Here is a 16,979-nt window from a genome sequence, read left to right on the forward strand (position 1 = left end):
TTATAACAATCAGAAGCATTTTTTGGACAACCCAAAAATATTGTCTTGTTTTCAGAAATAATCAACCCAGGCTCATTCTGATTACAAACCCCTTCTGGAAAGCCTCAAACACGTCACAGGAGGTACATCTTTAGCAGTTTTTGTTTTTGCGAATTCATCAGAGACTTCAAATTTCTCTTCACGTCCGCTGTTTTTGCATAAATCCACCAGAGGCCGCTGTGACTGACTGATCCACCCGCCCACCCACTTCCCTAAACCCAACCGGCTGTGTTTTCAAAAGCCATCCAGAAAAAGAAAAGCCCTTGAGGCAGCCTGATTTTCTCAGATTTACCACAATCTCATCCTGTTATTTACTTATTTCTTGGCTTTTATTTTTGTCTTACCTGCTTTCTGGAACTATTCTTCGCCAGACTCAAACGTTAACATCACCGTAAACTCATCTTTGCGTCTCAAATCCGCCAACAAACAAAGCCGTCCATACGGAGGTAATCGGTCAGCTGGTAGAACGAAAAGGAACGGCTTCGTTCTGTCTTCGTAGCGTTCGTTTTGAAGACGAAATGCAGCCATACGTTCCTCTGGCTACATAATTCACAATCTCCAGAAATGTATATAGGGCTACATTTTCAGAATTAATTGAATTTGTCAAATTAAGTGAATTTGTTTTTAAACTAGCTAAATAATCTGCCAATTGCAGTGTTACCACCCATTCACACGGGGCTTCAGCATCAACGCTTGACAGAGGGCGTGTCTAAAGTTGGGGCTGACGCGATTTTCATAGCAGCGTCACCCAATGAAATTAGTCAGCAATAGGCCACTGCCTGAGCTGGTGTATTTGCATACAGCGATCTGATTGGCTGACGCTTCTGGCTGAAGGATCCACAACCATTCAATTCAAAGTGAATGGGAAGCGTTGAAGCTGATGCCCCGTGTGAATGTGGCGTTAGGGAAAGTTAATTTTAAAAAAGTAATCCATTAAAAATATCCAGTTACTCTCCAAAAAAGTAACTTAGTTACTTTTTTATGATAATTAAAGTGTTACATTATTTTGAGTTTCTTTTGCATTGTGTTTATATTCACATATTTTTGTGTATTTAATTATTTAAAATAATTAAACACAAAAAATATTTTTGTGTATTTAAAATATATATATATAGCACTGTCACTTCACAGCAAGAAGGTCGCTGGTGGAGTTTGCATGTTCTCGCGTTTGCGTGGGTTTCCTCCCGGTGCTCCGGTTTCCCCCAAGTGAATTGGGTAGGCAAAATTTTCTGTTGTGTATGAGTGTGTATGGATGTTTCCCAGAGATGGGTTGCAGCTGGAAGGGCATCCGCTTTGTAAAGCTTGTGCTGGATAAGTTGGTGGTTCATTCCGCTGTGGCGACCCCGGATTAATAAAGGGACTAAGCCGTAAAAAAAAATGAATGAATGAATGAATGAATACATATATATTGAAGTCAGATTTATTCACTCCTCTTTATATATATATATATATATATATATATATATATATATATATATATATATATATATATATATATATATATATATATATATATATATATATATATATGTGATATTTCCCAAATGATGTTTAACAGAGCAAGGAAATTTTCACAGTATGTCTGATAATATTTCTTTTTTTGTTTTATTTCAGCTAAAATAAAAGTAGTTTTTAATTTTTTAAAGACCATTTTAAGGTCAATATTATTCGCCCCTTTAAACTATATATTTTTCAATAATCTGCAGAACAATCCACTATGTTTATAAGTGTGTTGAGAAATAAACAGGGGGGCTCATAATTCTGACTTCAACTGTATTTGCGTTTTTACTTGGCTGAGGCTTAAACTCTTTCAGAACTTGCAGGGTTTTTTTGTAATTTTTTTAAATAGAGAATCTCTGCAATTAACAACCCACTATATAACCTTCATTTACCTTTAAAAAAACAGCAACAATTTAGGATAGTGTTATGTTCTGAGGTCCTATACATACAAATTTAAAGCAACGTGTTTGCTTCTTTTGTATATTCATTCATTACTTTTCCTTTGGCTTAGTCCCTGATTTATCAGGGGTTTCCACAGTGGAATGAACCACCATCTTCTGAATATTTTGCTTAATGTTTTGTTTAAGTAATGCATTACTTTACTTGTTACTTAGAAACTTACAATTATTGCGTATCTTGCGTTCTTTGCAAAAATGCTTTTCTAACTTTTACATGTTTTTGTCTAGTCCAAATTTCTAAAACTTCTTAAACCAAGAAGCTTTTTCTTGACAAGCATAAAATACCATCGTATTTTTAGATTTATTTATGTATTTACTTCAAAATTAAGTGAGTTTTTTCTTAAAACATGCTAATTAATCTGCCGATGGGGTGAGCAAAATAATTAGTTTTTCCTTTTTACACCAGATTATTTTGCTTACCCTGTTGGCAATTTATTTAGCTTGTTTTAAACGAAAACTCATTTGACTTATTATTTTTGATAACAAGTCTTTTTATTTTCTTGTCTAGAAAATGCCTTTTGATTTTAGCATTTTTAGATATTTTGACTAGAAACTGTAAGAAAGAAAAGCTTCTTCTTTTTTTTTTTTTTTTTGCATGGAGCCAGCGGAGAAAGCCATGGTGCCAGTGTGGCTCTGTGCTGGTGTGAAGCCTGTTAACTGAAGAGAGTGTGTGGAAAAAAATGATCGCTCTCCCCTTCATTAATCTAGAAAGTACTTCAGTGTTCCCGTCCTGTTGTCTCTTGTAGATTGATAAGACTTAACACTGAAGAACAAAAACAAAAAAAGACTTCAATATCATTTAGGTTATTAGATATATGTTGTTGGTCAGGCGGCACGGTGGCTCAGTGGTTAGCACTGTCACCTCATAGCAAGAAGGTCGCTGGTTCGAGTCCCGGCTGGGTCAGTTGGCATTTCTGTGTGGAGTTTGCATGTTCTCGCCGTGTTGGCGTGGGTTTCCTCTGGGTGCTCTGGTTTCCCCCACAGTCCAAACACATTATTGGCTGTAGTGTATGTGTGTGAATGAGTGTGTATGGGTGTTTTCCAGTACTTAGTTGCAGCTGGAAGGGCATCCGCTGCATAAAACAGATTCTGGATAAGTTGGCGGTTCATTCCGCTGTGGCGACCCCTGATAAACAAGGAGACTAAGCTGAAGGAAAATGAATGAATGAATGTTGTAGGCCATTACAGAATCAGTACCAGCAAATTTCCGCAGATGTTTTAGCCCATCATCGAGTCTATTTGTTTACCTATGCAAATGTAAATATTATATTTTTATATTAATTTCAGACATGCTATTGAATAATATGCTAATTTATGTGCAATGCTGTTGGTAAAATAACGTTTTAAGTAGATATATGAGAGACTTGCTTTGTGTACCGAACAAGTGGTTTTTATTGGATTTGCATTGAAAACCTTAAATAAATATTTATAAGTTATCATTTTTTATTTCACGTGTTACATTGAAAAAAGTGCTGCATGCAGAACTACTGTAGAGATTACTGTAGAGATTGAGCAGTGTTATTATGTAAGATAATCAGCTGCAAGTACAGTAATCTCTTGTATTTTTACAGGTTAACTGTAACACTGTGACTTTTTTTTTACAGTTGTTGAAAATACAGTAATTACTGTAAATGGAATGATAAAATTGTCATTAAAGTACAGTGATTTAGCAGCTTTATGTAAAGTTATCAGCTGCAAGTACAGTAATCTCTTGTATTTTTACAGGTTAACTGTAAAAGTGTGACTTGTTTTTACAGTAGTTGAAAATACAGTAATTAATGTAAATGAAATGATGAAATGGTTTTTAAATTGCAGTGATATAGCAGTATTATGTACAAAAATATCAGCTGGAAATACAGTAATTTCCTGCATTTTTACAGATTAACTGTAAAACTTTGACTGTTTTTACAGATGTTGAAAATACAGTAATTACTGTATGAAATGATACAATTGTCATTAAATTGCAGTGATTTAGCAATATTATGTACAATTACTAGTTGCAACTACAGTAATCTCTTGTGTTTTTGCAGATTAACTGTAAAAGTGTGACTTCTGCAGGCGCTTCAGCATATAAAAGTGCTGCTTGATTTACAGTAGGTAAAATAATTACTGTAAATAGAATGGTGAAATAATCAATAAATCACAGTGATTTTGCAGTGTTATTATGTACGATAATCATCTGCAAATACGGTAATCTTTTGTATATTTACTGATTAAAAGTGTGACTTTCTCAGGCACTGCAGCATAACTAAAAATTGCTGCTTGCTAGTTTTATCTGCTTGGTCACACTTAACAGTTTGTTCTTGCTTTTTTTTTTTAGATTATTTGTTTTGGGATGCATTTTATTATACATATGTTTTATTATTATTGATACAATTTACCTGATTGTTTAAATTAATTGTGTATTGTCATATTCTGCGTTGTCATGTCTGCACTTATGACACACACACACACACACACACACACAAACGTCTAAACTATTATGACATTTCAGAGTGTTTCCGAATATAATGTCTGCAAGTGGAAACATCTGAGGGGGAAAAGGCTGCAGGTGACTTCACAACTGGGCAAATCTCCCAGCCCAAACTCAAATTAATCGCCAAAATAGTTATTAAGGTCAATAAAACAACAGTAAGAGAAACACATCTCCGCATCATTGCGCATTAGCAGTATGCATTTGGTAGCAACACACATAACACACTGAGATTTGTATGTGTATGTGTGTGTGTGTGTGTTCCTGTGGAAGCCAAATGCCTTTGCACCAGAGGAAAAGTCAAGTAAACTCTGCCGATGAAGTCCCCGTGTTTGCTTTATTAAAAGTTTCTTGTAGTGACTAATGGGTTTTCCCCCATTGTGGAACCCTACAAAGCAAGGAAATCTACTAATTTTTGTTTTCACGCAGTAATTTATTCTGTTATAGGAGGAAATGGCTGCGTCTGTCTGTGCGATTTCCCCGTCAAAATCCAAACACGCAATTGTCCTTCATGAAACAGCACTTTATTTAAACAAAGTTTTCATTTTCGCCTCCGCTAAAGCTCCGAAGAGTCTGAAGTTCGCAATCATTTCAGCCCATGATATTATTTTTATTTTATTTACAGGTGTATGTATGTATGTCTGTGTGTGTGCGTGTGATAAATGCATACATTAGCATGACAACACAGAATATCTAAATGGTGGTAATACACAATTCATTTAAACACTCCAGTAAATTGAAAAAAAATAAAAATAAAAACTATTAATAATAATATTAATAGTAATAATATTTTAAAAATAATAATAAATAAATAATAATAATAATAATAATGGTAATAATATTAATAATAATAATATTAATTCATAATAATATATGGCGCAGTGGGTAGCACGATCGCCTCAAGGCAAAAAGGTCCCTGGTTCGACCTTCTCAGTTGGCATTTCTGTGTGGAGTTTGCATGTTTTCCCCGTGTTGGCGTGTGTTACCTCCGGTAAGCTAAATTGTCAGTGTATATGTGTGAATGAGTGTGTATGGATGTTTCCCAGTGATGGCTTGCAGCTGTAAAGGCATCCGCTGCGTAAAACATATGCTGGATAAGTTGGCGTTTCATTCCGCTGTGGCGACCCCAGATTAATAAAGGGACTAAGCCGAAAATAAAAATGAATAATAATAAAAATATTAATCTGTCAAATAATGTATATCACTGCATGATAGACACTGTAATAAATGCATACAGTTGTCCCAACACAAAACAATTAAGTTAACCTAACACATTTAGGTGGACTGAGCAGAAAACAATTAGGTTGTCCCCCCCAAAAATCTCAAGAATCGTGTTGCTTCAACTCATTTTAAATCAGTAGTTAGAAAAAGCAGCAAAATCTATTGCTTTTAAAGAGTATACTACACTGTGTAATTTGAGCATTAATGGTTGTTACCATCATATTTGAAGTATATATTTATAATAAAAATAAACATTTCTAAATTGTTATTGTCTAGTATTTCTCTTAAATCAATTAATTTTTTAATCCTCAAATCTCTTCGCGGACGCACCAGACTCTCGATTGGAGCGCAGAAAAAGACATCTACATCGAGATCAATATCCCAAATCTAATTTTAATATCCAGCTATCATCCTCTGTACACCGATCCCCATTCACAGGTTTGTCTCAACTAAGGCAGTAACAGGAATCAATAATTCAATAGCACTGGCGTCCGAGTGCAGAGCTGGATTGCCACACAAGCCCTCTTTACACCACGCGATTTTAAAGCAGTATTAATTAATAGGCCAAAACATTGTACTCTGTATCTAGACGGTAACCCGAGCGTGCGGGTCATTCCTGATAAGAGCTGACATTTGATATTTATTAAACTGTCAAGAAAACCGCTTCAGATCTCTATAAGCGGGCTGAGCCACAGAACAGGAGTGGTGTTCATTTTACAGATATTAATATAATAATGATAGCGCAGTGGTATAAATAAAAATGATTACTGTATGTCATTCATGTTTGTTTATCACCATTTGATTGGGTTTTCAAAACTTGCATGGGATTTTTTGGCTCTTGTTTAATTATTTAAAATGAGCTGAATCGGCGGAATTCTTGAGTATTTTTGCGGGGACAACTTAATTGTTTTATGTTAAATTTGCAAAAACTATTAAGTTGAAATAATCTACACTCAAAATAATGATTTGCTTGTTCAAACTACTTGTTTAAAATGAGCTGAAGCAACACAATTCTTGAGATTTCATTGGGACAACTTAATTTTTTATGTTCAGTCCATATAAATTTGTTAAAAGTGTTCAGTTAACTTAATTTGTGTTGGGACAACATGAATGAATTGTGTGGAACCCAGTGTTAGGCTCTCGCTATATATATATATATATATATATATATATATATATATATATATATATATATATATATATATATATATATATATATATATAGTTTTAAATAGTGTTTAATATAGGCCTAATGTTTAGTGTTTCACAACTATCTGAGAGAGTTCCTTGTGATTTTCATAAATAAATAATTTATTTTTTGCCAATATATTTTAATAACCACAATAACCTTAATTAATAATAGCATTCATTCAGAATTAATCATTACAGCAGAATTATCCAAACAACACTGAAACGGGATGATTTTTAATTATCACCATTAAGAATATCAGAAGTTAAATTGTGACACCGTCAGCTCCAGACCATTTTTGAAGAATAAAGTTAAAATAATGTATCTTATAGCGCTTAATTAAACTAAATGCACCCATTTAGTGGAGCGAAAAATTAAATAACACGGACTTCGTTTATGAGACGGATACTACAGTGTTTTTAACATTTATTTTATAAATCGAAAACACTGTGTTTAGCTGCAGCTCACGTTTCACAGTCATGGTAAAATCATAAATATCATCAAATGAGTGCCCGCAGTCGATGTCCTTTTATAACTCCCTTAAAAAACATGAACATTACATTTTTTTTCTGAGATTCACATGGTTGTACACACCGGGAAAGAGATGGACAAGAAGAAATAAGCAGTGTAAGGAAATCCAGGATGCCCTCACAATGCCTCAATGAAGCATTAAAGCACCAAAATAATATAAATATATATTTTCCTGTTGGCATAAACATGGGTATTTTACATGTGGATTTGATTTATACACCAATAATGAAAGCCATGTGTGCTCATAATAAGAATTAGGCATGGATGCAAGTGAAATTAGACACTCCACTGAATAAATTACCTGATAAGATTGGGTTATATCCACAACACACTGATTATTAACAACAAGGGAAATGGTCGTCGTTTCATTTAATGCTCATTTATTTAGTTTCATAAACCAGAGAGCATGTAAAGTGTGTGTCATCCGTGAGGACGGAAATGGGGGGTTTTTAACACTGGAGTTTTCATGATTTGGCAACAAAAGGTATTTCTGTAATATTTCACAAATATCCACAAAGAAACTTTGTTTCAAATAAACGAGGCCAGCCTCTTTATTTTCATTAATTACTAATAACGTGTTAAAGCAGAAATGTCCGCGTTGTCACACAACTGTCCCAGCTGCTTTATATCATTATTTTCGGATTCAAACCTCTCGTGTTCTGCACAAAAAAAAAGTTCTGTTCGCTTTAAGTTCAGCTTTATTTTCTCGTATAGTTCTGCATCTTGCAGTTGTTTCCATCCTTGTGAAGATCCACGAAATGTTTCTCCATTTCACAGTTTGTCTTTATAAATAGCCTCTCCTTCTTGCGTGTCCTTCATACGAAAATTTGCGTTTATTGTCTGTGGTTAACGTCGATATGCCGTCGTTCAATGCAATGTGACGTCACAGTCCCAGAGCCGCGGCGTGCTTTTTCGCCTTCAGTCTCAGATCCGCGATGCTGGAGTTTTTGTTGGTGGTTTTCGCGGCGGCGGCTGCCGCCACCACCGACGCCGCCGACGCGGATTCCGCTGCGAGCGTCGCCAGGGGCAACCCGAACGGCGGCGCGGGAAACATCATGTACGGCGCATGCGCAGCCAGGTGCGAGTGCAGGTGATGATGCGCGTGAGCCACGGCGCTGTCCAGCTGCAGCTGCGCCTGCACCTGAAAGGAGAAGGGCGGCACGTTGCAATGACTATCCTATGGACGCACGGGTGGGAAGAGAGGGGGAGAACACACATTAACTTAAGATAAACTAATGCAGTGCTGCTACTGGGCACTGGATCAATTGCATTTATCATCCTAAAATGCATCTGCACACCTGTATTTTGGTGCAACTAGATATGCTGCCCTAAATGATTCAAAGCAATACAGCAAATTTAGAATCGTTATAGATTAACTTTCATAAAAAAACATGTCTTATTTCTATTGAATAACAGGTAAGACTTTTTTCTGTTCTAGTGAGATTGCAATTGCTAGCAATGAGAGAGAGAGAGAGAGAGAGAGAGAGAGAGAGAGAGAGAGAGAGAGAGAGAGATTCTGTGGCAATGGAAACAAGCTTCTGAGATCACAATAAAGTTACAGAATGTACTGCATAACAGAAATGACTCATGCACACAGAAAGAGAGAAAGAGAGGGGGGGAGATAGAGAGGGGAGAGTGTGTAAAATACAAATGTACAATTAAATGTACAATTTATTCAGATTTTATTATTAATATTAATATTATTTAATAATATTTAAATTTAAGTTAAATTTAATTTAAACAAATAAAACTGTTATTATTATTATTATTTTATACTACTGTATTTGCTATGTTATACTGTATACGCTCGTTTTAATGTAAACTTTATAAATGCTTTGGTAATACATTTGTAACATGTATCATGCCAATAAAGCAATTATTCAATTTAATTAAAGTGAATTGAATTGAGGAGGAGAGAGAAATTTGAGTGTGCAGTGCCACCATAAAGGATGCAAAAAAATTGTACAGGTCTGTATAGGACGGTTCTGCATGGGCTATAGTCAAAATAACTTGCCTGCTGAAAGGGCATGCGCAGAGCTCCCACGTTGACATATGGAGCCACGCGACATGCTTCAAACTGGCTCGCCGCTCCGATGAGAACCCCTGAAAAACAGTGATGTCTTCTTTACACGCCATATTTGTATGTAAAACAGAGATGCATGGATAATATTTGATATATCATTTAATTGATTAATATATATATATATATATATATATATATATATATATATATATATATATATATATATATATATATATATATAAAGAATGCTATTTTTATTCAATATGTGTTACTTCTTTCTACACAAATCTAACGAACTAAAAACAATATACAACCTTATTGATTGACTAGTTTGTCAAATTACATACATAAAAAATAAACCAACATTAAATCTAATAGCAGGTGTTCATTTATGCATCTGGTGTTTGTTTAATACAAAGCAGAATTCTACAAAGCATCCAAATATATTTAAGATTTCTTTAAATACATAATGAGTGTATCCACGCACCTTTATGCAACTGATTTTCCTGCTTTCTGCATTTAGCCCTTCGGTTCTGAAACCAAACCTGAAAGCAGAAGACATTGATTGACAGCTGTCGGTGAGGGCACGTGTAAAATCCCCCCAAAATGACAACAATCTCAGTAAAACCATGTATCCCTGGGGACCTCTAAAATATTCATAAAGCTCAACCGCAGATTTTAATTATTATTTATCTTTGTAACGCGCTGAAAATTGACGCAAAATGCGCCAAATTAACCACGAAGGAAAAAAGATTAGTTAAAATGTTAAACAAACGGGAAGAATCCAAATCTAGACGTCCTGCGTCTGAAATAGTGTCATAATATATCGTCTTTCTCCAGTGGTTTAATCTATCCAGGGATTAGAGTTCCAGAACAGGCAAACTGATCCTCTGACAGCAAACACCCGGCATGGGACTATATGTCTGGACTTCAAGAGCGAGCTAAAATTGAGACATTAATTGCCAATATCCGAAAGAAAGTCTGTTGCGTTTTTTTATTTGACCATACAGCCTGTGTTACAGACATCGGAGATTTGTGATTGTGTGTCAAAGTTCTGCAACGCTTTTTATTAATTATAATTATAATTTAGCCCATAACACAGATCAAATCGAGCCGGTGTTTGCTATTCTGCTGTAAGTGAAATTGTAAACACGATATGATGATAAGAGATGTGTCATTATGACTAAAATGGCAGCGGAGTCTTTGAGCAAGTGGTGTGGGCTTTGGTTGTGAATAGTGAATATGAAAAGAGCATCAGATCTTTATTTTGGTATAAAAATTAAAGATAATTTATGTAAATCCGCGGGCCTAGCTTGGGACAATGCCCTTTGGTAAGATCCCAAAGAGAGACGATGGTTTAACTTTTTCCAGGGAGGTCTTTTGAGCACATTTTTAAAAGGACCAATGTATTCAAAGAGCGAATTTTATATCCCCTCCCAAGGAATGAATAGATAAAAGAGAATGAAATAAGATATTGTTTTTTTTTCTCCTCTCTCTCTTCCTGATCAATCACACCAGAGCCAATGTCTATGTTGAATGTCATTATTCGGCTCAGTCGCTCGTCTCTTGTTACAAATATATTGAGCCTTATTATGTTTCTGTGCAGATGGTCTTCCCCATCCTAAAAAGCACACTACAGATGTTGCCTGCAGGGCCAATGCGCACAAATCAGGGAATAATTTCTGTTCGCTGTTTTGTTCATTATAGCTCCGCGGAGTTGATTTAAGCGGCTTAATATCACTTTTATTTTCGGCGATTTCATTCCACTATTCAACACACACGCTGAATAGCTTGAGATATAATTTTATTTAGCATGCTGAGGTAAGTTATATAAATACAGCAACACGCTTGAAAGTTTTTAGCAGTGCTATTGTAAATGCACTCAAAACATATTGTTTGGTCGTTCAAACTAATAATTTAAAATAAGCTGAAACAACACAATCTTAATATTTTATTGGGACAACTTTTTTTTTTTTAAATCTTCAATCCACATAAATTTGTTGATAGTGTTAAGCTAACTTAATTTGTGTTGGGACAACATGAATGAATTGTGTGGAAGCCTGCACTTTTTACAGTGTGATGCTGGGATCCACACAATCGGTTTGTCATGGGACAACATGAAGGAATTAAGTTAGCTTTTTAGTTTTTACAAATTTAAGATTGGACTGAACATAAAACAATTAAGTTGACCCCAAAAAACCCGTATAAATTGTGTGTTTCAGCTCAATTTAAAGTGTTTTTATTGATAGATGCTTTTTGGCAGGAACAAAAATACTGCAACAAGCAATACTTTAAAAACGCAATATATATAGGGCTGTAACGTGAAACGTATCGACCTTATTTTGCATTTACATTAGATCTATTATTAATTAGTAATCATTTTTCAATACTCAGCATTACAATGGCAATTAACTGTCATTAATATTTTAAGCGTTGTGTGATAAAACGAAACACGAATGATACGCGTTCATTTTGCACTTACTACATACAAAACAAAGACACATTAATTGCATAAAAAGGCGTATATATATATATATATATATATATATATATATATATATATATATATATATATATATATATATGAATGTAAATCCATATTAAGTGAAACTAATTTAAATTTAAATATATATATATATATATATATATATATATATATATATATATATATATATATATATATATATATATATATATATATATATATGTGTGTGTGTGTGTGTGTGTTTGTGTGTAATTGTTCCATGTTTACTTAACGAAATTGTTTCGAATTTGGCAAACGAAAGCATAAAGGCCATACTGCATGCATTTGAAGGCAGACAACATAAGGAGGGCCTGACCTGCACCCTGGCCTCCGACAGCCCGAGTCTCTGGCTCAGCTCCTCTCTCATGAAGGCGTCCGGATAGTGCGTTTCATCGAACAGTCTCTCCAGCTCATTGAGCTGCTCAAGGGTAAAGTTAGTCCGACTCCTTCTCTGCTTGATTTTAGTCTGTGTCTCATCCTCCAGCGGCTTACAATCCTCTTTGCGTTCCTTCATATCTGTATTACCTGAAAGCAGAGCAGAAAAGGAGAAATGAACGCCTCGTCCGGTGATGTGAAATGAGGGCAGTGTGAGCCCACTGATGTCGGTCACGGATGTTTTGTCCTACACAGAGCTCTTTAATTATTTACGCACTATACATATGCATGGAGCTTCTCTCTGTATCGGATGCTGCAGGAATGTCATCTTATTGCACTTATATTAACCTGGCAAAACGGGTGAGTGTATAACGAAAATGAAATCAATACAGGACAGTAATTAACGAAGCTGAATGAAAATTCATACTGACAAAATAATACATCGATCTAAATCCGAATGGCAATGTCCAGTAGCTAATAAATGTATTCATTATTAGTAGTAGTTTAATGTTGCTTGTAGAAAAGAAAAGGTTAGTAGAATCGAAATTATGTTTAATTCAAATTATTATTATTATCATCATTATTATTGCGTCTAATGTTAGTAGGCTGCTGCATGTTCTTGTGGTATTAAGACTTTAAAATAACGCAAATAAATGATGGGTAGAATATTCAGCGTGTCTCATAAACATATAAGCTGATTTATTACTTTACAAGAGTAATGCACAGGCTGAGTTGTCCGCTTTTTTCTTCAGTTTCTTTCTGTTTAGCATGCGTTAACACTTTGGCCTAGCCTGTATTTTCTTTCAGAAATCTATTCCTCTCTATTATTCTTTTAATTGCGTCTTAATATCTGATCAAATAGGCCTAAATATAACAAATAAAAATGCAGGCCTATGCATCTGCTGTCTAATAAACCGAGCTATCAGTTTTATCACTTTTGAACTATTAATAGAGTTATAGTTTTCCAATTTTTTAATTCATAAATGGACAGCGATGACTGGAGAATAATTCCCGGACAAATATTATCTTGTTTCGTGTAGCATGAACAAATACATTATAACGTTAAACTTAAATTACATAAATAGTAGCATATAAAGCAAATAAGTTACACTATTAATAGGCCTATTTGTAAAATAAAGAGCATGCGAACGTGATTTAATTATTTTTTACAAATGTCCTGCGAGATAAAAACGTTGTAAAACGCAAGAAATGCTCACCGTCTGTAAGTTTAGGACTGCTCGAGTCTCTGCTTCTCTCTGACGCGAGCATGTCCGCTTCCCTGACCGGCGATGAGCGCACTCCGCTCCGCGTGATGCTGCTGATTTCCTCGCGGTTTGGATCCGCCGACAGACTCTCCCGGTTCCTCACCGAACCGGTTTCCAACACCTCCCGGTACGTGATCACTTCCTTCTTCTCCTTCACTTTCTGATCAAAAGATTTAGAGACAAACGCTGTAAGTTCTTCCATCACTGCACCCAAGAAGAACGAAGAAGAAGAAAAAAAAAAGCCCCACACAATCTTCCTTTTAGATCCTTAGCAGACTACCATAAGAACGGGAACAGCGCGCGCGCTCTCTCTCTTTCTATCGGCCTAAATGCGAGATGATGGTGTGATGATGAGATCTTTGACAATTCCTCTTGTTGCGGAGAGTGTATACAGACTTGCTGCCGATTCACTATTGAAGTCACACTATTTATACTTAGCGAAGCGTCTGCCCCTTGATCCGCGCGCATTACCTTCCCTCACCGCGAGCCCCCTTCCCATAGAGGCGGGATGGGGTGGAGGGTGGAGGGGGGGATATTATCTGTCCTTCAGATCCACATCACCCCTTGCATGGATGCTATTGGCCAAGATTGACAAGAGGAGCAAATTAATGTCATTACGCGAAGACTGGCTAGAGTTTGGAAACACCGTGCACGATGATGAGGATGATGGAGCTCTGCTGGGGTGAGGCCAAAACTACTGACACCATGGACATCTTATTCTGCAACTCTTTGATCCGAGTTGGAAAACGAGACCGTATAGATAACGAGAAAATGTGCAGTTTGTGATCATACAGTAACAACATCATTAAGCGCTTCATTTTGACGCCAAAATAAAAATAATCTCGTGCAGAAGAGAAATAAAAATGTTCATCTTAAAAGAAGGCAGCTTGTTTTTTTTTTTTTTTTAATAAATGCATTGAATTTGCGAGCCATACTGCAACTATTCAGCATTCCCAAACTGTTACATTTTCACGCACATTAGGCTGTCAGAGATTGGCTATTTTTATTAGCGATGTGATCTGTAAAACGCGCAGATCTTAAATCGAAATCGTTTAAAGAGGATTTAAAGCATAAAAACCAATTTGCAAGTTTATCGATTAGATCTTCGCAGAGCTTATGATACAGTTGGATATTAATAAATACAGCAATGGAGCTGAATAAAGCGTGCTGCTTTTGTTCATTTTATTGCAAATGTCTCAATGTTTATTGACGTCTTTTTACTTTTATTTACATTTTAGATAATCTATCAGAGAGGAAAGTTTTCTATCATTAGCTAAATTTACTTAAAGAAAATAGGCTTTGCGATTTTCAATGGCAATTAACTACGCATTTTTAAAGCTGTTGCAGAATATGGTTAATTAGTCGAAAAAGTTCAGTGGTGAAAGGTATTTGAAATATTACAGAATAGGATGTTCAGCCGGTAAAGTAAACGAATATGCTAAGTTTTAGATTTACCTAAATTACAGAACACCTGATCACCTCGACGACAATAATTACAACACAATTTATTTAATAGACCTATCATGCATGTTACTTTTATTTCATATGTTAGCTAGTCACATTATGGAAGGGCATCCGCTGCGGAAAACACATGCTGGATTAGTTTTCGGTTCATTCCGCTGTGGCTATCCCTGATTAGTAAAGGGACTAAGCTGAAAAGAAAATGAATGAATTAATGAAGTTAGCTGGTCAAATTATTTAAATAGGCTTGCATATCCGCACAAGTGATAGCAATGAGTTGATAATTTTTTTTTAGTTAATCTGATGATGATTAATAATAATAATAATAATAATAGTAATAATAATAATAGAATATTATTATTATTAATAAAAAATATTAAATAAATATTATTATTAATTATTATTATTGCTATTTTAAAACGGTCACATTTAAGACGTCATATCCGAAGGTTGTTGCACAATTTTAGGCTAATAATATAGTTTAATAGCGATTGTGCATTCATTAAAGGAGTTGGCTTGAGGTAACAAATAACCTGTAATTTGCTGCACATCTTTTAATAATGTGAACGTTTAGTGTTGCTTTAAAACACGTTTCAAATTTAATATGATCATTTTAAATGTCAGATAAAGCCCTTTTTCCACTTTAAAGACGAACTATTGTAACATTCACCTTCTAAACCAGTCTGCAACCCTTTTTTAAAAATCCTAATAAAGTACGACACAACAACTCTGTTCACAATATGTAGATCAACAGTTTTAAAGCTGATGTCAATTTGTATGGTCCTCAGTTTTCAATAAGTCCGCGATTTCTCAACAAACCTCAAACGCGTAAATCAACAAGGCATCAGAAAAGATCCCGCGACCGTGTGTTATGTGACGACCTTGTCGTTGAGAACCGGAAAATAAGTATTTCAAGCTTTATCTTTCGGTATCACGAGAAGCTGAGAGCGCCCTACTATTATGTTTGATTAGTGATGCCTGCTGGCTCCGCATCCATCGATGATCTCCAACTCGGCTACTTCAGTCTGTTCATCGGCTCATGGCGCTGCTCTGTGAGTTGCTGTTGTGATACAAAAGGACTGTGTATCGTTTTATAGGTAAGAATGTGACTGTTGATGTACAAATTAGTTGTTTTAACGTTACATATAAACGTTAACATGTAGCAGACGTGCTCTGTATGTGTGTTAGAAAAATGTAACGTTAGAAGAAAGACTTACAAACATTCATTCAACATTTAAAATGGAAAGGGACGCGATTTTCATGTTATTCACACTATTGTTTTTGTTCGTGAAATTGATTGAGGTAATGTTGGTTTTACATTCGCACACTTGCTCAGTGACAACATTTGATATGGTCCCTAACGTTCATTGTTTATAATCAGTCTGAAATCACATGGAGGTATGACTTCATAACAACCTTAGCTCTGTAAACTGTGTTGCACTACAGTCATTGACTGCTGCTAATATGATTTACCTGTTTAGACTTTGCAAATAATTCATTTCTGAAATTACATTAATAAGGAGAAAGTTAGAATGTGCAAATATAAGACAAACTTTACCTTAATTTTACCATGGTACTTTGAATATTAGGCCTGAAATCACATGTAAGTATCCATACAACATTAGCACTAACGTTACTTAACTTTATTCTTTTTTAAGTTGACCTGAGAGGATGAAAAAGCTAAAATAAAAGCAGTTTTATTTCTTTTTAAACCAATTTAAGGTCAATATTATTAGCCCCCTTAAGTATTTTTTCCCCCAACCCTACTGAAAAAAAACAGCTTAAACCAGTGTAGGCTGGTTGGCTGGTTTTAGCTGGTCAGCCAGGCTGGTTTTAGAGGGGTTTTGGCCATTTCCAGGCTGGTTTCCAGCCATTTCCAGCCTGGTCTTAGCTGGTCAGGCTGGGAGATGACCAGCTATA

General features: G+C 35.3%; 2 protein-coding genes across 11 annotated transcripts in view; one reads left to right on the plus strand and one right to left on the minus strand.

The window, feature by feature from the left end:
- Positions 1-7,774: 7,774 nt before the first annotated feature.
- shox2 (shox homeobox 2) lies at positions 7,775-16,719 on the minus strand. Of its 10 annotated transcripts, none has more exons than XM_073922895.1 (6): positions 16,618-16,719; positions 13,551-13,758; positions 12,275-12,483; positions 9,922-9,979; positions 9,426-9,514; positions 7,775-8,552 (listed from the first exon to the last, which is right to left on the minus strand). In XM_073922895.1, the coding sequence occupies exons 2-6, from the start codon at positions 13,600-13,602 to the stop codon at positions 8,295-8,297; spliced, it is 666 nt and encodes a 221-aa protein (XP_073778996.1). In that variant the 5' UTR covers positions 13,603-13,758; positions 16,618-16,719; the 3' UTR covers positions 7,775-8,294.
- Positions 16,093-16,979, plus strand: part of rsrc1 (arginine/serine-rich coiled-coil 1) — a 226,042-nt gene continuing 225,155 nt past the window's right edge. The window contains 1 exon segment of the mRNA NM_212947.2: positions 16,093-16,156. The gene's annotated coding sequence lies outside the window, so the exon portion shown is untranslated.

The sequence above is a fragment of the Danio rerio genome, chromosome 15 (genome assembly GCF_049306965.1).
Source record: "Danio rerio strain Tuebingen ecotype United States chromosome 15, GRCz12tu, whole genome shotgun sequence".
Classification (NCBI taxonomy): Eukaryota; Metazoa; Chordata; class Actinopteri; order Cypriniformes; family Danionidae; genus Danio; species Danio rerio.